Source organism: Nannospalax galili, unplaced genomic scaffold, assembly GCF_000622305.1.
Source record: "Nannospalax galili isolate Female #2095 unplaced genomic scaffold, S.galili_v1.0 scaffold284, whole genome shotgun sequence".
In the NCBI taxonomy this organism is placed as follows: Eukaryota; Metazoa; Chordata; class Mammalia; order Rodentia; family Spalacidae; genus Nannospalax; species Nannospalax galili.
In genome coordinates this window covers 4,777,362-4,799,275 of record NW_008354281.1, presented here as the reverse complement: position 1 = coordinate 4,799,275, position 21,914 = coordinate 4,777,362, and the positions used below count along the sequence as shown (strand labels likewise).

The window sequence follows — 21,914 nt, the reverse complement described above, 5'->3', positions numbered from 1 at the left end:
CTATCATATATTTATTTATTTATTTATTTATTTATTTGTTTATTTATTTATTTATTTATTTATTTATTTATTTATTTATTTATTTATTTAAAATCCTAACTAGTTCTTTGGGCATATTAACAGAGCATAGGGTGGGGTTTCATTTACAGAATGTGGGCACTTCCCTATTTCCTCTGCACTGGAAAGTCCACACTCAAATATAGATCCTGTGACTTCCCGACAGCCACACAAAATGGTGAGAGAGGTGCCTTATGGCTTGCATATCCATAGCCCCTCCCCCACCTGCAACTAAGGTCAACTGATCGGGTGAGAAAGGTAGCTGACTCCCTCTTCGAAGGAGGTCTGACTGTAGCTTGGTTGGAGGACACTTCCAGTTAATAATCCACCCCTTCCTCCAGCTCTTACTATCTTTCCACCAATCTCTTCCACAAAAGTCCCTGAGCCTTGGAGGGGGTGGTAGGTGTGGGATGATCTTCTCACTGTGGCAAGGCACTGGACTTTCAGGTCTCTGCATCATGTTTTCCATGGACTGCTGGCCCATTTCAGTGGTATTTCATCTATTACAAGAATTTAGTGCTAGGAACCCCAAATAAGGGAGAACATATGTCTTTTGTTTTTCTGAGTGTGTGTTACTTCACTTAGTGTGAAGTAACTTAGAGTTTCTAGATCAATCCATAAATGCAAATTTCATTATTTCATGTTTCTTTACTGCTGAGTAGAACTCCACTGTGTATAGAATACATAGAATTATTTTAATTTTTTGGTATTGGTTGAGGTTTATTTTGTGCCCCAGTATGTGGTCAATTTTTGAGAAAATTCCAGGGGTACTGAATGAAAGTGTATTATTCTTCGGTGCTTGAGTGGAATATTCAGAAGATGTCTTTTAGGTCCATTTTATGTATGGTATCATTTAATTCGGTGGTCTTTCTGTTTATTCTTTGTCTGGTTGACTTGTCTAATGGAGACAGTGGGGAACTGAAGTCCCTTACTATTACTGAGTTGGGGTTAATCTGTGTCTTAGAGTCCTGTAGTGTTGTTTTTATGAATTTGGTTGCACCAGAGTTTGGTGTGCATATATATTCATGATTGCAATATCTTCTTGGTTAATTGTTTCTTTGATCAGAATAAAGTGACCCTCTTTATCCTTCTGACTAGCTTTAATTTGAAATATATTTTGTCAGATTTTAGAATTATAACCCTTGCTTTTTTCTTTGTGCCATTTGCTTGCCATATTCTTTTCTATCCTTTCACCTTAAAGTTTCACTTTTTTATTCCTTTTGGTGTTTTTGAGACAGGGTCTCCCGGTAGCACCAGCTGGCCTGGAAATAAAAGAAAGCATTTTTGTAATGGATAATTTTATTTTATAGTATTCATTCACTTTCTCTAGGTTTATGATATTTTATGCTTTTCATCTTTTATGAAATAGCCATTCAGATACTTATTTTAAATTGGAGCTTTACTATTGCAAGCAAAATTCAGAATATATTTTCTCAAGAAGAATATGGTCTCAAATGAGTGTTTAAAGTCATTTCTGTTGTAACTGATATTAAATCAAGATTTTTATAAATTAACTTCTTGTGAATTATGTAAATAATGAACGTGAGCAATCAATTATTTTATTTTTGTAAGTCTACACAAAGTTCTTTTATATGGGAAAGGTATTCATTGTCTGCTTGACATAATTGTGAGACTCACCCACTAAGTACCCATGAAAAATAATTAGGTGAATATGAACTAACTTGCTAAAACTTTTGTGTTTATGGCTTACTTGTAGTTAACAGTCTTGTTTCTGAATGAAGATGCTTATAACTACCAAAGAATGATTTGCATAGTAATTCATGATGTTAAAGAGAAGGTATTAAAAACATGTCAGTTTGAAAATCAAATTCACTCAGTGTTTTATAACCTTGCTCTGTTTCCTGACCTCCTGAACTTTGCTTTCTATATCTATAAAATTAGAAGATCTCTAACTCAAATACCTATTACACTGGGCTATGTTGCAGATGATGTAAGAAAGTGCTCTGAAACTCCCACGTCAAACATAAATGAGGCAGTTTTTCATGTTTTATTTTAATCAAATGTGTTACATTATGTTGAAAAAAATAATAATAAGGGGAATAGTCCAGTATCATATTCATTATACTTGGCATTAATAAACTTAGTTTCTGAAATCATCAAATGCAAGCTAGATAGTGATATCTTACTATTTATGCACTTAATTTTGCTTTATTTGATATAATTGTTCTAAAATAATCAATATTAGACTTAAAATAGACAATAAAAGATTAAAATATGAGATCAGTGGTTTTAAACACTTTATTTTTATTTTACATGTATGAGTGTTTTGCCCACATGTGTCTGTGTGCACCCATGCATGCAATACCTGCGATGGCTAGAAGAGGCGTGAATACCCTGGAACTGGAGTTAGGGACAGTTGTTAGCTGTCATATGGTGCTGGGAACCAAACCAAGGTCCTTTGCAAGAGCAGCCAGTGGTCTTTACCAGGCAGGTAATTCTAACTACACAGCCATCTCTCCAGCTATGAGATTTGTGACTTTTGAATGTAGTTTTCTGGAAAACCAAATTGGTGATCCTTTTACGTCTCTAATTTGAAACTAAGAAACTTTGTGGTACACAGATTATTGGAGCATTCAGAATGAAGCCATCCCTCCTGCCTCAACATTTCTTGTTTTGAATTGAATAAGGGATATATCAATTTTGAAAAAGGCAAAAATTCCTGAAGGAAAAGTTTTGCGTTTCTTAATATAAAAGAATAATTCTATCCACATAACTGTATCTTATCAATTCAATTTTGAAGAAATTCATGTTGGGACAGCACTGTATATACCCCTGGATATAGTCACACACACACCCCATAACCCCCCCCACACACAAATGATAATATTGCAGCATTTAAAATTATATCTCTTTGATCCTTAAATTTCTCTAGCATATTTCTAAAAGCCAAGGAACAGAGACAGAAAGAGACAGAGAGAGACACAGAGAGAACTTAATCCTGTAATCCTGTAAGTATTTAGCCCGTCAAGACTGGTGACAGAGTGACAATTAGTACATATTAGCATAATTGTGTTCCATGGGTAAAATGCCATATCATGTCTTTAGGAGCAAATGCAGGCTTCTACTTAGTAAAATGAATCTGATACTTTGCTTCTTTAGAAGCAGTCAGAAACTCACAATCAGCAGTATGGTGTTCCCAAACCGTCCACTTCAGACCCCCTGAACAACTATAGCCCTCCCTTTCCTTTCAGTGAAATAGGTCCATTAATGTAGTGCACCTCACTCTCATTCTCTCTAAGGGAGTTGTATTTTTATTACTGAAAAAGTATCACATAAATACAAATTACATTTTTTCATTAGAAAACTACTTTTCATTTCAGAAAAAATTCAATTAATTATGAATAGGGTTATGCTTTCATCAGGGAGAGAAATGTGTAATTTTTCTTCAAGCCTCAAACACATATAATGAAATCTTTTCTTGGAATCCACTCTTAAGATGGATTTTTAAAAGTATAGACTTTATTAAAATCTCAGTTCAATTAAAATGCATTGAATTACTTTAAATCTTTATTAAAATCTCAGGTAAAATTGTACAACAGTGTAAAAGAGACTTGTACTCTTTACCAGGCAGTTAATTCTAACAAATGAACATAACTGCACAGGTTTGCTCTTCAAGGGAGAATGAAGAAAAAAATATATAAGTCGAAAGCGTGGAGAAGGGGGTTGGGAAGGAATGGAGACCCAAGTTAATTTCTATGTAGTGGCTTCGGGTGCTGGCTTCCTCTGCCTTCTCGACAAAGATCGGTGTTTCATTTTCTTTTTCTTTCTTTCTTTTTTCTCTCTTTCTTTCTTTCTTTCTTTCTTTCTTTCTTTCTTCTTCCTTCCTTCCTTCCTCCTCCCCTCCCTTCCTCCCTCCCTCCTTCCCTCCCTCCCTCTCTCTCTCTCTTTCTTTCTTTCTTTCTTTTTTTAACTTTGGAAAATTTACTTATTTTGTTAGTTTTCCTACTGGTACATATTGTACACTGAGCACACTACCCACCCACCCCCATGCCCTTCCCACTCTTTCTCATGTGGTTTGACTATGCTCGAGTCTCTTGGGAAGCTCCTTCCTCTCCACTGTAATCAAAATGACCCCACTTAAGGAATTTGTTTGTCTATTTTCTTTGGACGTTTTTGATACAGTGTCCCTGATTCTCTTTCAAGGGCCACTTGAAGATGCCATCGAAGACGAGGAAGAAGAGTGCCCCTCAGAGGAAACAGATGTGATCACAAAAGCAGACTTTCCATTGGAGGGAAGCTTCCCCACAGAATTCGGGCCTGAAAATCTGAGCTGTGAAGAAGTGGAGTACTTTTGTAACAAAGGTAATCCATGATGGCTGGATGTGGTACTGGGTCCGCTCAGGTGATTTTATCAAGTTAAAAATGGAACTTGGGATGAAATAAAATTGCTGATACACAATGCAATGGTCTGTTGGTATGTGCAGAGTCTTTTAAATGTAAGTTCTTTTTGGGCCAAACAAGTCATTCCATTGTAATAATAAGCCATTTTTATTTATTTTTATTTTATGTGTATGAGTGGATTTGCCTGCATGTAACTGTGCCACAAGCATGCAGTGCCAACAGAAGCCAGAAAAGGGTGTCACATCCCCTGGTACTGGAGTTATGAACTGTTGTTAGATGTCGTGTAGGTGCTGAGACCCAAACCCAGATCCTCTGCAAGAGCAGCCAGTGCTTTTAACCACTGGGCCATCTCTCCAGCCCCATAATAAGCTGTTTTTTTATGTTTGAATATTTTAATATTGATTGACCAGTTAACTATGTACATTTTCTTGTTGTTGCTCAATTAGCTATATCATATTTGGTGTTTGTCATTTATTCGTTTTTCTTTCAACAGCTATTTGTTGAATGTCAATCATTTGCAAGACACTGTTAAGTACTGATTGTAAGCAGTATGAGGGGCAGATAAAATACCAGCACAAGATCTGGCTCAGTCCTTTTGAAACCTGATACTTAACATATTTGATTTAATTTTCAATACTGGTCCTTTTTAATTGTATTCCCTAATAAATAAATGCTCACTGTTTCCTTTGCAGAATCCCTTTCACACACTCACATTGTAATCCAAGAAATACTTGAGACAAATCTCAGTTTATTCCTATCCTTGACTTGAAGCTAGGATGACCTTGACAGTTACTATGACATCTCTGGGTATATATACTTATTTTCTCACTTTTCTTAAAAGTCAATTGCACATGGTATATTTTATTACTTATTTTTACTTGATGCTTAAGTCTCTTCAGTGAGGTAGGTCTTCTGTTTATCCTTATACTGCCCCAGAGTTCCATAATGTTGGGGGTCTCTTCCTCAGTTTAGAACACCTGCTTCTGCTGACTTAGCATGGAAATTTCCAGAGGTCAAACTGACTCATAGAAAATGTCTGAGTCTGTATGCCTGTTTTCATCTGTTGTTATTTGTATGTGATATCTGTGTATGCCCCGTTTTTATTCAGGTTTGTGTACTGTTTTAGACAGATGAAATGTGCAGTTGGTTTGTGGGTATATGTGGATCATTCTTGACAGTCTGGAATCAAGAATGCTGATACATTATCTAAAAACAGAGCAAAAACAAAGCCCACCAACACACGTCTTGATGGTCACATATGTTATACTTATTATTAAAAATTCTAGTATAAGTTTCTCATGTTAACGGTGCATTAGAAAAAAAACAGCTAATTCTTGTCCTTCTGTTGAATAAGCTCCAAGGCCTGACACTGTGAGCTCCCAGAATGCCCACAATGGCTTTTTGACATAGTGCCTGTCTCCCAAGTCAGAACGATTTGATTTCAAATGAAACCAGCATGGAACAAAGAGCCTTCTCACCTAGCCTCTGATTTCAGGTCAAATTAATATTTTTTGAATTGTTCTGTATACTCTATGTCTTGATGCTCTCTAGTTTGGGCAATATATATGAGCTGGCTGAAATGTGTGGGTATTTAATTTACATCTGAAGCCCTTTTATTTTCTTCCACTATCATAAAATACATATCTCTGTTTATTATAGAGTGCCAACTTTACATTTTGATGTAGTTAAAAAGAGAAAGTGCTAAGGGCTAGAAAACACCATGTTTTCCTCTGGGTTCTTATGATTAAAGAGTTAAAGCATAGATTTACATCTTTTGTCATTTAATTAATAATCTAGGGAGGTAGAAAAAAGTAACTTTTTAGATACATTAAAGGGTTTTTGCCAAACCACAGATTTAAGTTAGTAATTTCTTAGAAGCAAATGCCTCCTTGTGGACGCAGCTGGGGTTTTAATCAATAACATTCATTTATAATAATAGAAAGTAATGACAAGTCTTTAGGAAATAAAGAAAAACATTTAATCACAATTATTATGAATATCATTCAATGGATTGGATTGTTTGATGTAGGAATTTTTAAAAATATTTTAAATATATAACAAACATTCAATATCACCAAACTTGTATTAAATAGTATATATGTATTATGAAACAATGCTCTAATTTTTAGTTTGAAATTAAGAAGGCATCAGTGGGATTAAGAATTCTTATTTTCATATAATATTTTTCAGAATAAATTCTAATATTAGTATTTCATTTTCCTTGGGTCTTGTGCTAATAGGAAAAGAATTTCATTAGTTTAGTTTACTCTCATAAAATTTGTGTCCAGGGAAACCCCCGTGAAGTCAGTTGAAACTGGTAGGAAGGGATGACAACACTTTGATAGATATTGTATCCTCTTGAGGTTGTGCCAGAGATGTAGCCTTCTTAAATTTTATTACTTAACTACAGTAGGAAGAAAAAAAAAAAGTCTCTCTTGAAAATTAGAGCCTCATCTCTCTGCAGAAAATCACGTTTGTCTCAGTGACACACAATTATACATTATGAGCACTTGTAGGGAGATGATAGATTATCCACTAAATGAGTAAAAGAATATAAGTAGTTAATGAAATCAGTATTGTAAGTGAAAACGTTGGTAAGAAATGTTTCCCTGAAAAGAATTTGTGTGTGTGTGTGTGTGTTTTGTTTGTTTATTTCACTGTCTCCCTAGTTCCAGACCACCTGGAAGTCATTATGTGGACCAGGCTGGCTCACAGAGATCCACCTGCTTCTACCTCCCAAGAGAGCTGGGTGCACCACCATGCCCAGCGTTGACAAAGAATATTTTTACCCAAAACATTTTTGTACACATTCTTAATCATTTATGACAACTTTAAAATTGTTAATCCTTCAAGGAAAATGAATTGGATTATTTGGAGTTCTTTGAAGATCTTGCCATGATCAAAATTTTTCAGTGACTTTAGATAAAATAATATTAAGTCTGTTTTCTTATTAAACAAAGACTAGTTAGTTTAGGATCTCATACCACAAAAATATGGGTAGGTAATCTAAATACTCCAAGCTAGATATTTTGACATATTTTAGAAGAGAATGCAAAGCATACACATAAAGTTAATAAATGTTTTTATTCATATTTTAGTAACTGAATTTTGCATGAAGACAATAATATAATATTGCAATTTTGCTATTGCTTTGAAAAACATGAGCTTCAGTCTTTATATATCTATGAAGACACAACTTAGCGTAGGCCAAAGTTCCTATTGTTTTGAGAACCGAAATCATATAGGTTATTTTCAGTGGTTAAAGTGATTCTTTACTTTTTATTGTATATTTTTCTCAGTTTTGACCTTATATCATCTATACTCTTGTTGAAGGAACAAGATTTTTTGCACATTCTGAAGTAATCATTAATGTTAGTATTGTTGCTAGTTATTATACATCATGTGATTAAATGTGATACAGCTCACTCATAGAGTTGGAATGCCTCAGAAAGATCATTAATGTTGGTATTCTGTTTGCTTTAACATGTAAAATCCTCAATTATATGACCATATCCCAGAAATATCCTTGTTAGCATTGCAGGCCTACAATTTGAAGATTCTATAGAAGATTCTTAAGTCCCTTTTTTAGTTTGGATCTGTTGCATTGTTTTCATCTTTGAAAAGAAACAGACTTGTATACACTAAAATGCTGCTTCAAAATTGGTTTGGTACTCTGATATTTAAAAAAAATTATCAAAATGTAAAGCAATACATTCAAGTCACATCTTCTTTTGTTCATGAGTTTAGACTGCTTGGCATCTTGCCTTCACAGTATCTCTGAGAGGAAGGAAACAAGCAAGAATTATTTCCTTGTATTTACAGATGACGAAGACATCCACACCGGGCCCATAAGTGCTGCATATTTCCTGTGGTACTGAATTACTTGTTTCAGTTATTTTGTCTTTCATTCTCTCTTAAATGAAAGAAACATGAAAGTATATTAATGAATGTATAGAGTAAATCCTAATATTAGAGGGTTTCCTCACTGAAATATGTAAGACTGTTAACGACCGAAGTGAAGTATGTTTTAGGATACATTCCAGGAGAATGCCACAGGATATATGAACAGGAAGGAAAGTGTTAGATGAAAGTCACTGTAGGGTGGTAAGATACAGGGCTATGGAAAAACACTAACTCCAAAAGCTACGTCAGTGATTATTTGAGCTATCAGTAGTAATGATCTGAAAATGTTGCTGTGAGTCCTTAGAAATTCTGCTCTGCTGTCACGATCCCTAAACAGGAGAGCTGGAATACAATGCCATCAGCATTGATTTAGAAGACAGAAGACCGTACTTTGTTTCCTAGCATCTTAATATTTAAAATGGTCAGAGAAGTTGTTGGGTAGTGTGCATGTTCAAGGAACATATGGGAGGATCAGAGTTGACAAAAGGGAACAACATGGAAATCTGTAAAATAAGGAAACATATTGGGTGATGACATACATTCTTGCCTACTCAAATAGAGCTGACATAAGAAATATTCAGAAAGGGAAAGGTACTTAAAGTGGAAAATTGTAAGACCTATTAAAAAAAGACTAGAACTTTGGTTATTCAGACACGGATTTAACATTAGCCCAAGAATTAATCACTATGAAATCAAACACAAACCTAAACAGATACTGAAGCTTCTGGTCCTGTTCCATAGAACCTGTGTGAAATTCAGCACAAACCAGCCCATGTATTAAGCATCAATAATGCTCCAGACCCTCTTGAGGTTGCAAGTGAAACCAATGCCAATCCTCATACCAAGAGAAAAGAGAAGGTTGATGGGAAAAAAAATCAAACTCACATTGTACAGTCTAGGTAATGTTCAGCATATGAGGAAAAACAGAGTAGGTTGGCATAATGGAGTGACATTATGTTTGTGTGTCACACTTTTAATTTTATAAACCAAAGTGAAGAATATAAACTTTGAGAGAGACCAGAGGGAAAGCAGAGAGCTTCCAGTGCTTCCTCACCTGAGGACCTGAGACACTGGTGTTATGCAAAGTCAGATGAGGATGACAGAGGGCTGAAAAGGCAGCAGGCACAGTCAGAGGGGTAAAGCTTGCTGCTCCAGGAACCCATTGAATACCATCGGTGTAGAAGGAGTTAGAGGGAACTGTCAAAGGAAGGTGCATCTGGGAGCCCTGGGAGTCATGGGAGCAGATGCAAGGTCAGGATAGAGTTTTCAGGTGTCTAGTGAAGAATAGCCAGGAGAAAGCAGGAAACCAAAACATGTAAAATGGGGAAGCTGTCAAATGATACAAATAACCCAATCGGAATCATCTTGTTAGCCAAGGGCTTGATGAGACTCTTTTTGTGGCTCATTAATATAGGTTCCACAGTAGCAATTTGAGGGTATTTGAAGACAAACTGTGTCACTTTGTTCCTTTCCACTGTAGCAGAGTTGGGCCAGTGTTTCCCACATATTCCCACATCCTTGAGTCAGAAAAATAGAGTAGAAATATACAAATTGGAGTGGATTTCCTCACTATATTAAGGGTGCAGACAGCCCTCTGAGCGGTGTTCCCTTTTCCTTGTCTCTCAGATTTTGAACTTTTGTTTAAAAAGTATTTACTGTTGAAAAGCTTTATCTTTTGGGGGGCAGTCTTTATATAACAACCCAAACCCAAACAACCCAAACCTAGATTATTGGTATTAATCTTTTCTTACCTGCACTAAAAGTGAAACTAAAACACGAAATTTCACCTGCATCCTTAATTTTGAGAATAATCTAGCGTCACAGCCTTGTGAGACTTGATGTGGGATGCTGCTTGGTTTTCAGTTCCTTCCAGTGTCCGGTCTCCATGTTACTTTGTCTCTTAGTTTCTTCTTCTCATGTTTGTAGTTAAGAAGGATTTTTCTATTTCATAAACTGTTTTCGTCCAATAGAGCTCTTTTCCTGCTCAGCTATGGCTTTTGTGAAGCTTTTCTGCCTTCTCTGATGCTGAGTAGCAACAACCAGTATCTTCAGAAGGCAGCTCTGCTGTAATCATTTTGAGTTCAATAAGGAAATGGATATTTACAGGCAAAATTGTTCCTTTTTTCTTAACGGGATTAAGAAGCTCAGCTCTTTAAATTCTTGCATATAACATTGACATTTGCAGGGTGTGATTGGACCAGTGAGTTCAAAGAGAAGGACTGAAAGAGAAAAGCCAATATGACTTTGTTTTTTACCTTGCTGGAGGAGCTGTTTGTGCAAATCGCCTATAAGCTTATTGACCTGAATCTTTGACTCCTTGTTTCCCCTGGATTTGGCAGGAGTGGAGACACTGATGGAGCACTGATAGGGCTGATTGAACAGCCCCCAGCTTTGCTTGGCATGGACCTGGCTTCCCTTCTCCGCCACCTCCCCTCCCTTCACATGACATTATTATTCCTTGGTAAACCTTCCATTTTCCTGGGCCCAATCCTCCTTCTCCAACTTTTAAAAATTCATGCATTTCAAAATTACTGTTTTTTTTGCAGAGATTTTCCTACACTGAAAAATGGAAAGTAATACTTTTTAGTAAGTAGAAATAGAAATGATATTAGTGTGCCACTTGTGTTTTTAATCTCGTGATATGGAGGAAAAAATATACCTGTACACATTCTTTTGTTGCTGTGTTAAAAATCTGCACAACATAGTTTTTATTTGGAATTAGGAAGAATTTTGGGAAAAAGAGGAACATTTGAATAAGTTCTATAATTGTAAGAGAGGCAGTATTTTATTTATTTATTTTGATGTGATGAAGCCAGATGATGAATACAAATTTTGCCAATGTCAGTGTTTCATATGTAAGGGTCAGAAAAAGCTTTGTCTGCTAACCTCATCCTTGCCCCAGATCATGAAAAGAATTCAACAAAGTGAAAGCAGTTGATTTTTCACAGTGTGTGAAATAACTTGCATTTGTCTGAGTTGTATATGGTACCATATGTTGATTTGCATATGGCAAACTCAGTTCCTTCTGCTTTGAAATGGCCATTAGCATCTCACCTGTGAAATAGACTAAATCATGTATTTTCTTAATCCTTTTATGATTTCTGAGGTAATCTCAAGTTGTAATAAACAATATTTACTTTTGTCTAGCTAAATATTTATGGTTTTAGCAGATATTTGCCCATTTTTATTGATATTCTTATTTTACTTCAGCATCATTATTATAAATAATAAAAGTAAAAATTATTATGAAGGCCATTTTATTATCATTTAGAAAATTTGGCCATCAGTTCAATGTTTAAGGTTTGTGCAAGAGGAAGAACATTTATAGATTTTCAAGATTTATTTTTGTAGTTTTTCCCAAATTTTGAAAGTCAGAAGAAGAATATTCTATTTAATCTTTGGAAATTTTATTTATGCAGAGCTAACCACATGCATATTAGGAGACACCCGTATCATAGATTGGTTCTTTCACTTTTAATCTAGATATTGAATTCATTAATCAATCATTAAATTTAGATAAGTGACAGAAAAAAAAATTGCTTTTCTTTTAAAAAAAATTAATTTCTGTATTTTCTCAGTGATGTTTTGGGTTGGGTGAAGGACTCATGTTTCTTTAAAAAGTAGTTTTGATCAAATTGCAATTATGTGAGTAGCTGTGCAAATTAAAAGTATGCATATTTCAGTATTATTTCCTTCCATTTTTATTTGAGGACTGTACTCATGTTGACCAGTCATTTATATCTGCTAGCACAATTTATTTTCCTATTTAAGGAAAATTATAAGTATTGACAGTGTTGGTCATGTCTGAGTAGATAATTTACTTTATTTTAAAATATTTATTATTTTTATTTTATGTATAGGAGTGTATTGCCTGCATTGTAGGTAGGTGCATCCATGTCATGTAATGCCTGTGGAGGTTAGAAGAGGGTGTTGGATTCCCTGGAACTAGAGTTACAGATGGTTGTTAGCTGTCATGTAGGTACTGGCACTCGAATCTGGGTCTTAAGAAAGAGCAATCAGTTCTCTTAACCCATGAGCCATCTCTCCAGCCCCAGATAATTTACGTTTATCATATAAATTAACCTGACTGACAGCCCTGAACGTGACTGTTGATCACATTAGGATTTTAGATCAAATATTCATGTTGTAAGAAACATTTCATGGAATTAGTAGTGTTTCATCTAGTTTTTATCCTTAAACATCACAACTAATTTAAAAACAGTTTTGTGCATCTGCACTACCATTTAGTAAGTTTAAAATCCAATAGTATTATCAAAACTTAATTTTCTCATAAAAATTTTGCATTTTCTTCCTAGTATACAAAATACTCTCATTGTTTCTTGTTACCATTTGAGAAGCAACAGGCAGTATTAGGCATTTGTCCACCCATTACCTGATAGGGTAATCTTTGTCTCTGGTACGCCTAAACATAGAAAGTGTAGAGGGAAATGTAGAAGGCTATGACATGATGAATTTAATTATAGTAATAAAGTCAGACTTTTTTTGTTGTTCTTAAAAGGTCAAGTAAAAATAACTGGATGTGTTGCACCAATAAATGCTGATAATGAATGCAAATTGCTGCCTCAGTGTTTTTTCTTTTCTTTTTGAGATTAGAGAGATCAGCATTGAAACTATGAACCAATTATAATAATTATAATAATGATAATAGCAACTTCTACTTTCTGCCTGTTCCTGAGAGTCATGTATCTTGTTTTTTTCCACACCATCTGTAATCAACTTACTGTCCTCTAGGGTGGATATTATTTTCTCTTATAATTTTTATAGGTTTGGTACCTTGGTTAAAGTCATAAAACTAAAGATTAATACCATATTAAAATCTTGACTGTCGGCGAGATGGCTCAGTGGATTAAGTTCTTGCAGACCAAGTGTGAGGACAAGAATTCAGATCCTTTCCAAACTCAAGGAAAAAGCAGGGAGGTATTGGAAACTGCCCCTAATAGTAGGAGAGGCCTGAGCTCCTTGGGGCAAGCTGGCTAGCTAAAGTACCCAGAATTTGCAAGCTACAGATTCCACGAGAGATGCTTCCTCAGTAAATAAAATGAGGAGCAATCTGGGAAGACACGATATTAATTTGGGCCTCTACACTTATGCACATACATATATGTACATGTACATACATGTGCATGTACATCTACATGCATGTACAACCGCACACACTTGGACACATCTGTATGCTACATGCATGTACAACCGCACACACTTGGACACATCTGTATGCGTGCTACACACACACACACACACACACACACACACACACACACACACACACACACACACAGAAAATTAGAGCCAGGAATGTGGCCAACATCTATAATCCCAGCATGCAGGAGGGTGAGGCACTTAGACCACTGACAGTTTGAAGCCAGCCTGGACCACAGTGTGAGACTGTCTCTAGAACACCAATAAAAGATCTTCCCCCCCATTAAAAAATTCTACTATGTGGGAGGGAGATATTGGTATTTATTCAGGTTATAGAGATTTTTCTCTGCTGTCCATTAGTATAGAGTTCTTGTAGAAGGAGATGAATGCATCTGAAAAAGCAGGGCTTGTGAAGTTTAAAATTCACTCTTGCAAGGTATTTTTATTTGGTATTCTCTTAAACAACTTATTCAGGCTGGAGAGATAGCTCAGTGGTTAAGAGCACTGGCTGTTCTTTCAAAAGACCCAGGTTTGGTTCTCAGCACCCACATGGTGCTAACAACCATCAGCAACTCCAGTTCCAGGGGATCCAATACCCTCTTCTGACCTTGGTGAACATTACATGACAAGGGTGCATTCACGTACATGTAGGCAATAAACTTATACATGTAAAAATTAATAATAAACAAAATATTTTTAACACTTATTAAATGATGCATCAGTCAAAATAAGGAACTATAGCACAAGAAATAATAAGTATATCAATTTAAAATAGACTTAAATATTTCAGTCACTTAGCATTTATTTAAAGACTTTTTAGATACATGGAGATGGCAGATCAATGATGCAAAGGCTATATTGAAAGCTCTTTAAACTCATTTTACTAAATGGATAATTATATTATGCTGTTATGGTGGCATGAAATAACCCACAATTTCTCCCTCTCTGTTGCTTGCAGTGTTGTTTTCAGATAATTCAAAAGAATAGAGACACACACCAGAATGTGTGTACTCAGACTAAAGCTAGTAATAAATGACAAGAGTGTTTACAAATCCATCAAAATTATTTGGATAGGAATTTCAGCCCTGTGGAAATGTTTGCACATTGAACTCCTTAAAGCAGCCTGACCTTAACACAAAATAAGCCTAAATAAAAAGTGGAGAAAGGAAGGAAGGAAGGAAGAGGGGAAGACGCATTGTTTGCAGGCAGAGCTCTGAGCACTGTGAAAACTTTTCACTTTTCTGAAGGAAATGCAGCACAGCAGATGGCAAGAGTGGAAGGGAGATAAACATAGGAACTGGAAAAGCAAGCAATCCATTCTAACAGGTTCCGTATCAAAGATCTGGAGGACTAAAAAGATTAGACAAGGAACTGTTCTGAAACTTGACAGTGGCTGTATCTAACCAAGTCTTATGCACAGAGCAGAGACGGAAAGGAGACTTGCACAGACAGTAGGCTGTGATTATATTTTTCTGACAGTGAGAAGGGAAGATCTTTTTAAGGATTGGGAGCAAAAATTTATCAAGGTAGAAATCTGAAGGTGCAACGCACAAGGCATTGTCCCTCCAACTGTTTAGCAAAGAGAGTTGATGTTAAGTCTATTGTTGCCCTCGAATTAGCATATGGCTCTCTACTTGAGGTCTTGAAGAAACAATTTTTTTAAAAGATGACAGTTATACCCAGGCACTATCTATTTATGTAGCACTGAAGAACCCATGCAAATTGATTTTGGTGTGTAAGCATGGCTGTCTGTAAAATGGCCTTAGCTGCGTATTTAGAGGCAGAAAGAGGACTATGAAAAGAATGCTTTCTTTTTTTAGAATTTTTTAAATTAATTAAATTTTATTTTATGTGAATGAATGTTATATCTTCAGGTATGCAAATATATCCATGTTGTGCAAACTCCTCGGAGGCCAAAAGAGGGTGTCGGATTCTGTGGAACTGGAGTTACAGGTGGTTGCTAGGCACCATGTGGGTGCTGGGAATCGAACTCAGGTCTTGTGGAAGAGCAACCAGTGCTCTTAACCGCTGAGCCTCAGTCCCTGTTTTCACTTCTTAACAGAATGTTATAGAAAGAAGACATGTGCACAGGTGAGACAAGGAAATATATACAAGGAGATAGTGAAGGTTGGGTTGATGATGGGAACCTGAGTTTGTTTTCCAGGTTCCTGGAAGCAGAGTGCATGACAGTAGCATGCGATGTGTTCACTAGTACACATCTGCCCCCTATATTCTGTGCTCTGATGATCTCCCATGTTCTTCCCCAGAGGCTGACTGCTGGGAGAAATACCAACATACAGTCATTCTTAGCAAGAAGTAGCAGTTCTTCAAAAATATGGGGATGATACTAAAAAAAAGATGAAAAATAGCTACATCCTAAGGAAAACCCATGTTAGAAAAGAATGATGTATATCCCTATGGTACTGATCATTTAGTGGAGGCATTTAAGGTGACCCCCAAATATCAGATTTGAAAAATTATAAATTATTCATAATATCTTATGTTCAAACTTCACATAGCCAAACAGATGATAGAGTATTCAATCTCCCTTTTAATTTCTCAGTTGTTTAATTAATTTTACATCAAATAAATAGACCCAGGGCATTTCAAAAGACTTTTCAATAAACCAAACTGGAATAATTCAAGTCAATGTTGGATGCTGCTTCAGAGTTCTCAGACTGGTTTGACAACGGTTTCTGAATACCTGAGCATTCAGGGCAAAATGATGCATTTAATCAGGAAGGTAGTTCAAACCTTTACTGACAGTCAGTGCTCAGAAGTCTGTTTTCTATGAGGTTCATGAAACTTTAGCTTCTGCGCCCCTCTCTTGTACTTCCAGGAGTGTACACCTTTTTGTATTATCACCTTATGTTCTTCTCAGTGAGAGCCTCCTAAGTTGTCACAGGCCCACAGGGCTAAAATCAATCCATTAACAAACACAGCAAAGGTAAATTCACAGGTGACAACAGTGGTCAAGAATGCTGTTTGGTTTCATGTTCCTACTGATTTGAAAAACCTTCAGCAAGATTTTTAATATGTCCTTGTATTTATATTTATATTAGCTATATAAATCCTAAACCTATCAATATGGAATAAGTTGTCATAGCCTAAAAAACTACAGGTAGCCATTAAAAGCCTGACTTTCAATATGCTATGTTAAAAACTGAACTGCATATGAAGAATTTCCCATGTCTCTGAGAATCTGGAGGATGCTGTGGATACTGCTGGTGTGTGCCTGAAGTTATGAGCAGCAGCCGAAGATCTCCTGATGGCACTGAGGCAGGAGAGGTAAGGGAAGACCTTGACCTAAACACAGCCCAAATTTCCTATGATATGAACATGTTTCGGACAATCTCTGGTGTTAGAAGCTTGATGTGGATTCAAGAAAGGATAAATCTAATATGATCTGGGATTTTTAAAAATCCCTCATAGATACAGAAACTTCATTAGGCCTATTTTTAGCTGCAAGAATAGGCTCCTGAAAACAGCCAAAGAGTTGCTCAACTTATGTTGCACTGTCCAGGCTGAGTTTTATGGAATGGTCACATATGTACACTGACTGAGAAATTTATTCTTTAGATGGCCACATGTCCAAATTTAACTTTTATTAGTACAGAGTTTCTCATCTTATGTAAAATGCATAGTTTGTATTTGGTTTGCTTGACCCTTGGAATAATTAATGACTCAAAACAAAACATAAAAGAACAAAAAATGTGTCAATGTGTCAGTACCAGGAAGATGGCTCAGAGGATAAAGGATTTTGCCACCAACTTTGAGTTTGCTCCCCAGAACTCACCTCATAAGAGGAGAGAACTAAGTCCCCCAAGTTGTTCCTTGACCTCCACAGAAGTGTTATGGCATGAGCTTGTATATACATGTATTTGTACATGCACACACACATGTATGTACACAGAAGCACACACTAAATGTAAAAAAGAAAGTGATTGTACATTCAGAATTTATGCTTCCCAATTCAATAAATATTTACTGAACACCTGCTGCTGTATCAGCCTTTGTGGGACATGCTGTGGATTCAATGCTAGTACATCATTATGGGAGGCAGATACAACTAACATGATGGTAAGGGGTGGTCTGACCTAGTGAGGAAGATCAGTGGAATTGTCATTAAGAATGTAGCATTTGGGGCCCCAAGAAACAGCTCAGCAATGAAGAACACTGGCAGCTCTTACAGGTGACCTGGGTTCAGTTCTTAGCACCCACAGCTAACAACCATCTCTCACTCAAGTTCAAGTGGATCTTATGCCCTCTTCTGGCCTCCATAGACATTGCACACATAGGTACACTTACATATACATGTAGGCAAAACACTCATACATATGCACATAAAATAAAATAAATGAATACATCAAGAACACTGTAACATGTAGCATTGAGGCCACAGTCAAATGCTGCATAAACATTATATAGGTAAAAAGAAGGAACTGGCTTCCAGGTTCCATGAACAGCATGGGTATGACAACAATCTGGTAAGTATGAAGAGCAGTGGGGACTTTATTCCAGGTTGACCCCAGAGAGACCACTGTGGGTCAGAAGGGCCAGGAAGGACAGCAATCATAAGGTTAAAGACAATAAAATATTAAACAAGGAGAGGGAAATACATGTGTAAAGCTCTGAAGCATTAAATGTAAATCTGAAGTGCCAGGTAGAATGCTCAGTCATTAAGGTGCATACCACCAAGTCTGAAGACCTGAATATGATCCCCAGAAATGGCACTATGGAAAGAGAGAACCCACTCCCCTAAGTTATCTTCTGACCTACCCATGAGCACTGTAGTATGCATGTGCCAAACCTGTGTATACATACCCACAGCCACAAAAATAAATAAAAAATGAAATAAATTAAAATAAATGTAAATCTGGGCTTTTCATATGTCATAAGAGAGAGAAAACAGAAGGGTAAAGTGTGCTTCCATTAATCAACCAACAGAAATAAACCAAGTTTATCAGGAGAAATATATGGTATTCTTCATTTTTTAAATGAAGGTTAATTTTATTTATATGTGTATGTTTGTGTCTGTGTGAGTGTATGTACATATGAGTATATTTGTACTTGAATGTATACCCACATGTGTGTACATCTGCTCATCTCAGCATGGATAAATGCCAGAAGAAGGCATTAGATTCCTCCTTGGGCCTTGGAGCTATAGGTCTTTGCAAGATGCTGACTACTGTGTGCTGACAGTTCTCAGGTTGCATAGAAATCGCCCTTAACCACTGGATATCTCTCTGGCCCCTAATTAAGCTTTTGGCATCCCTGATTTTTGATCTCCGAAAGTCACTTACAGTTATGGTGCTGGAATTAGTGGTGTATAGTGGGTCTTCTGATAGAGGCCTTATTCTTGGTAATTGGTGGCTGTGAAGATGTATTATCTAATAGGCTCTATCTTAGGCTTCACAGTTTGAAAATATAGCTTTAAAAGTCATAAATTCATGAGTAAAATAGAATGCAGTAATGAAGGACTGTGGCATAAATGCTTGCTTATGAGTCATATTTGTACATGGATAACCAGAATAGTTAACATGCTTTAAATTATTTTGTTGAAAAGCAGAACATAAAGCATGAGTACATATGAAAGTGATGTTCAGATACCACCAGTCTCAAATGAGTATGATTGTGCTTATAGATTGGGTTGGTTCATTGGAGAGACAGTTTCAGATATTGTGAGCTTTGGCTTTAGGTTTCTTTGTTGGTGCTAGTGACACCATTCTGAAATGAATGCTGGGTTTGAAACTTGAACGCAGCTGACTGTCTTCAGCTGGGATAGTGATCAATTGGTGGCAGTACAAAGATCTGTGAATAGGTGGATTTTCATTCCTAATACCCAGCTCATCTGCAGAACTCCAGCGCTGTTTTCTCTTCTTGAGAATGAAAAATATCTGAATTAGGTAGAATTATCTGAATGGAATGCTCTTAGTTGCAATGATAATTTTGGTTTTGGTGGAAAGAGAGGAAAAGGTAACAATATTCTTTAAATATAAACTGTGAAATACATTTATTTCAGAAACACCTTTTAAATTTTTTTCTTTCCATATTTGCTTGATCCTGTCTGGTGCTCACTCACTGAGAGAAGTAATAAGGAATAAAAATTATTGAGTAATGCCCTGTTTAGAAGTTGGCTTATTTTCTCTCATGTGGAAATTTTCTTTGTGCTTGAGCTCTTTAGTGAACTTGAACTTTGAGAGAAAGACTTTCACCTGGAAGAGACTGTTGATGGCAGGAAAAACTTGCCAATACTCTACAAGGACTATAAACTGCTGCTGTTTCTTCCCAAGTTATCAATGCTTTTCTTGTAAACTTCATATGATGTAGTTACATGAAGCATTAGTATTTTCAATAATTTCCCTTGCTAGCTACCATAAAATACTGCAAATTACAGTAGTCACATACTGACTGTAAGGTTTAGTTTCTTCTTAATATACTTGCCCCTGTGCTGCTGTTAGGAATTATTTCAAGATTTTCTCATTGGGGTCTTTAAATCATAATGTAGATTTTATTTTTTGCTTAATTTTTCATATTTGAGAGTCTGAAAATGGCTGTTTCCAAGATAATAAAATATTAAATATGGAAAACCTAAGTAAATTTCAAGGAGATGACTTTCATTTTTGAATACAATTATATGCTGCATATAATTGACTAGAACCTAGAAAAACACAAAGATAAACCCAAGTCAGCTGCCATGATGGGGACCTATTCAAATGCAATGGATCTATTCTTTTCAAAGAGTTGAAATGTTTACAGTTTCCATTAGTTGTTGCTATAAGTGGGGTATTTGTTTGCATGTTTTATTGTGTTTCTCTGTGAATAGCTATGACTAAACTTGGCAATACAGAGTTGATTTTGTCTGAGATTTTTTCTTAAATGAACTATAACTAAGCATGTGTTTCTAGCCAAACCATATTGCTTTTAGGTAATACAAGCACAAACTGAATCTTAAACTTTAATGTGCTCGCCCTTCGATGTGAGGTGCAGTTTTCTGTTTTTGACTCCTACAGTCCTTCAACCAAAGCTATCTTGTCTGATGATAAAACCATAAGGGTATGAAGCTCACACATTTTTCATCTCTTTTATGACCTTATCTTTCATGAGCGGCTTCTGTGAAGGTACCCTAACTATAGGAAGCACCTGGAAAACATATGTGATATCTATTCTCTGATAAGCAGTTGTGTGAACAAGAAAGTAGATCTGTCACTTCTGAACTGTTCATTGTTAAAAAATACTTTGATGATTTAGCTGATTGCAAAATACATTATAGGGTTGACTAACAGCTCCAGCAACACTCCTAGTCAAGAAAGTTCAATAGTTGTACTGTACAAGAATTTCTATAAGAGGTTAATATTGACAGGAACTACATGGATTAAAAAAGCAGGGTTAAGAAACGCTGTCTGCTTGCATGACTGCTTTCAGACACTGCTGCTGTTTTGTGCTGAGAAAGTGACTGTCTCAGAATGTGGAAAATCTTTAATTTCTACAGCAGTGTTTAACTTTCAATGAAAAGGTGTTTGTTTGCATTTTTGAAATGATTTTTGTTTGGCTAGGAGAGCCACTGCCTTTACCCTTGCCAACAATACCTAATATGGTATTTAAAGAGGCTGTTTCATGTGTTTCAAAGACTGTATTCTAGTGCATTTCCCCAAGTCATTTATGTCACGCATTATACTGCTCAATAACACCTTCAATTTTCTCCCATAGCACTCTCATTGATTCTGAAAACTAGACTAAGAAAAATGGAAGGGTTCCCAACACACATATCTTTTAAAATAGCAACAAAAGAGTTTAATCTTGCAGTGGAAAACCATTAACTCCATAGTCATAATTTTAGAAATGTTATAGATTTTGTTAGTACTTGACATTTATTCTGTTTCATTACTTTATGAATTACTCTCAGGATAGATGTAGTAGTTATCCCATTAAGTATGTTTGTGCTTTGCTGAAACACATTGAACTTTCTATTCAAAAATATGTGAATAAAGAATTTAGAAAGTAACTGAGTAGTTGTCAAAGTCATGCCTGGCTCCTCTGACAACCCTTTCTCTTTTCCTTTCCTCTTCCTACCAGTGAAGCTTTTGGAGCAGTGTATTAGCAAACTTGTCGTTATTAACTTGGCTAGTAATTATTCATGGCATTTGTCCTAAGCTGCTCCATAGTGCTGATTTTGAACACAGGAGAATCAAAAATGGATTAAGAAAAAGGCAGTCAATGAAGTGAGTTCCATTCAAATCAAGAAGAGGCTGGAGTTCAGTTAATATCAAAATAAAATTCTATTTATAAATTTTCTATGAGAAAAAAATATTGAAAGGAAAAGAGCAAGTCTCTATTGTGAGTAAAAAATGGTGTTTCTTAAGAACACTTCAGAGATTTCATATTTGATTAAATTATTTTTAATCATTTCATTTTTCATTAGTAACAAGATT

General features: G+C 35.9%; 1 protein-coding gene across 1 annotated transcript in view; it reads left to right on the top strand.

Moving 5' to 3' along the window:
* Positions 1 to 21,914, top strand: part of Zfpm2 (zinc finger protein, FOG family member 2) — a 476,524-nt gene that overhangs the window by 93,166 nt on the left and 361,444 nt on the right. The window contains exon 2 of the mRNA XM_008851514.2: positions 4,222 to 4,380. Within this exon, the coding sequence (XP_008849736.1) occupies positions 4,222 to 4,380 (159 nt within the window). The remainder of the gene's footprint in view (positions 1 to 4,221; positions 4,381 to 21,914) is intronic.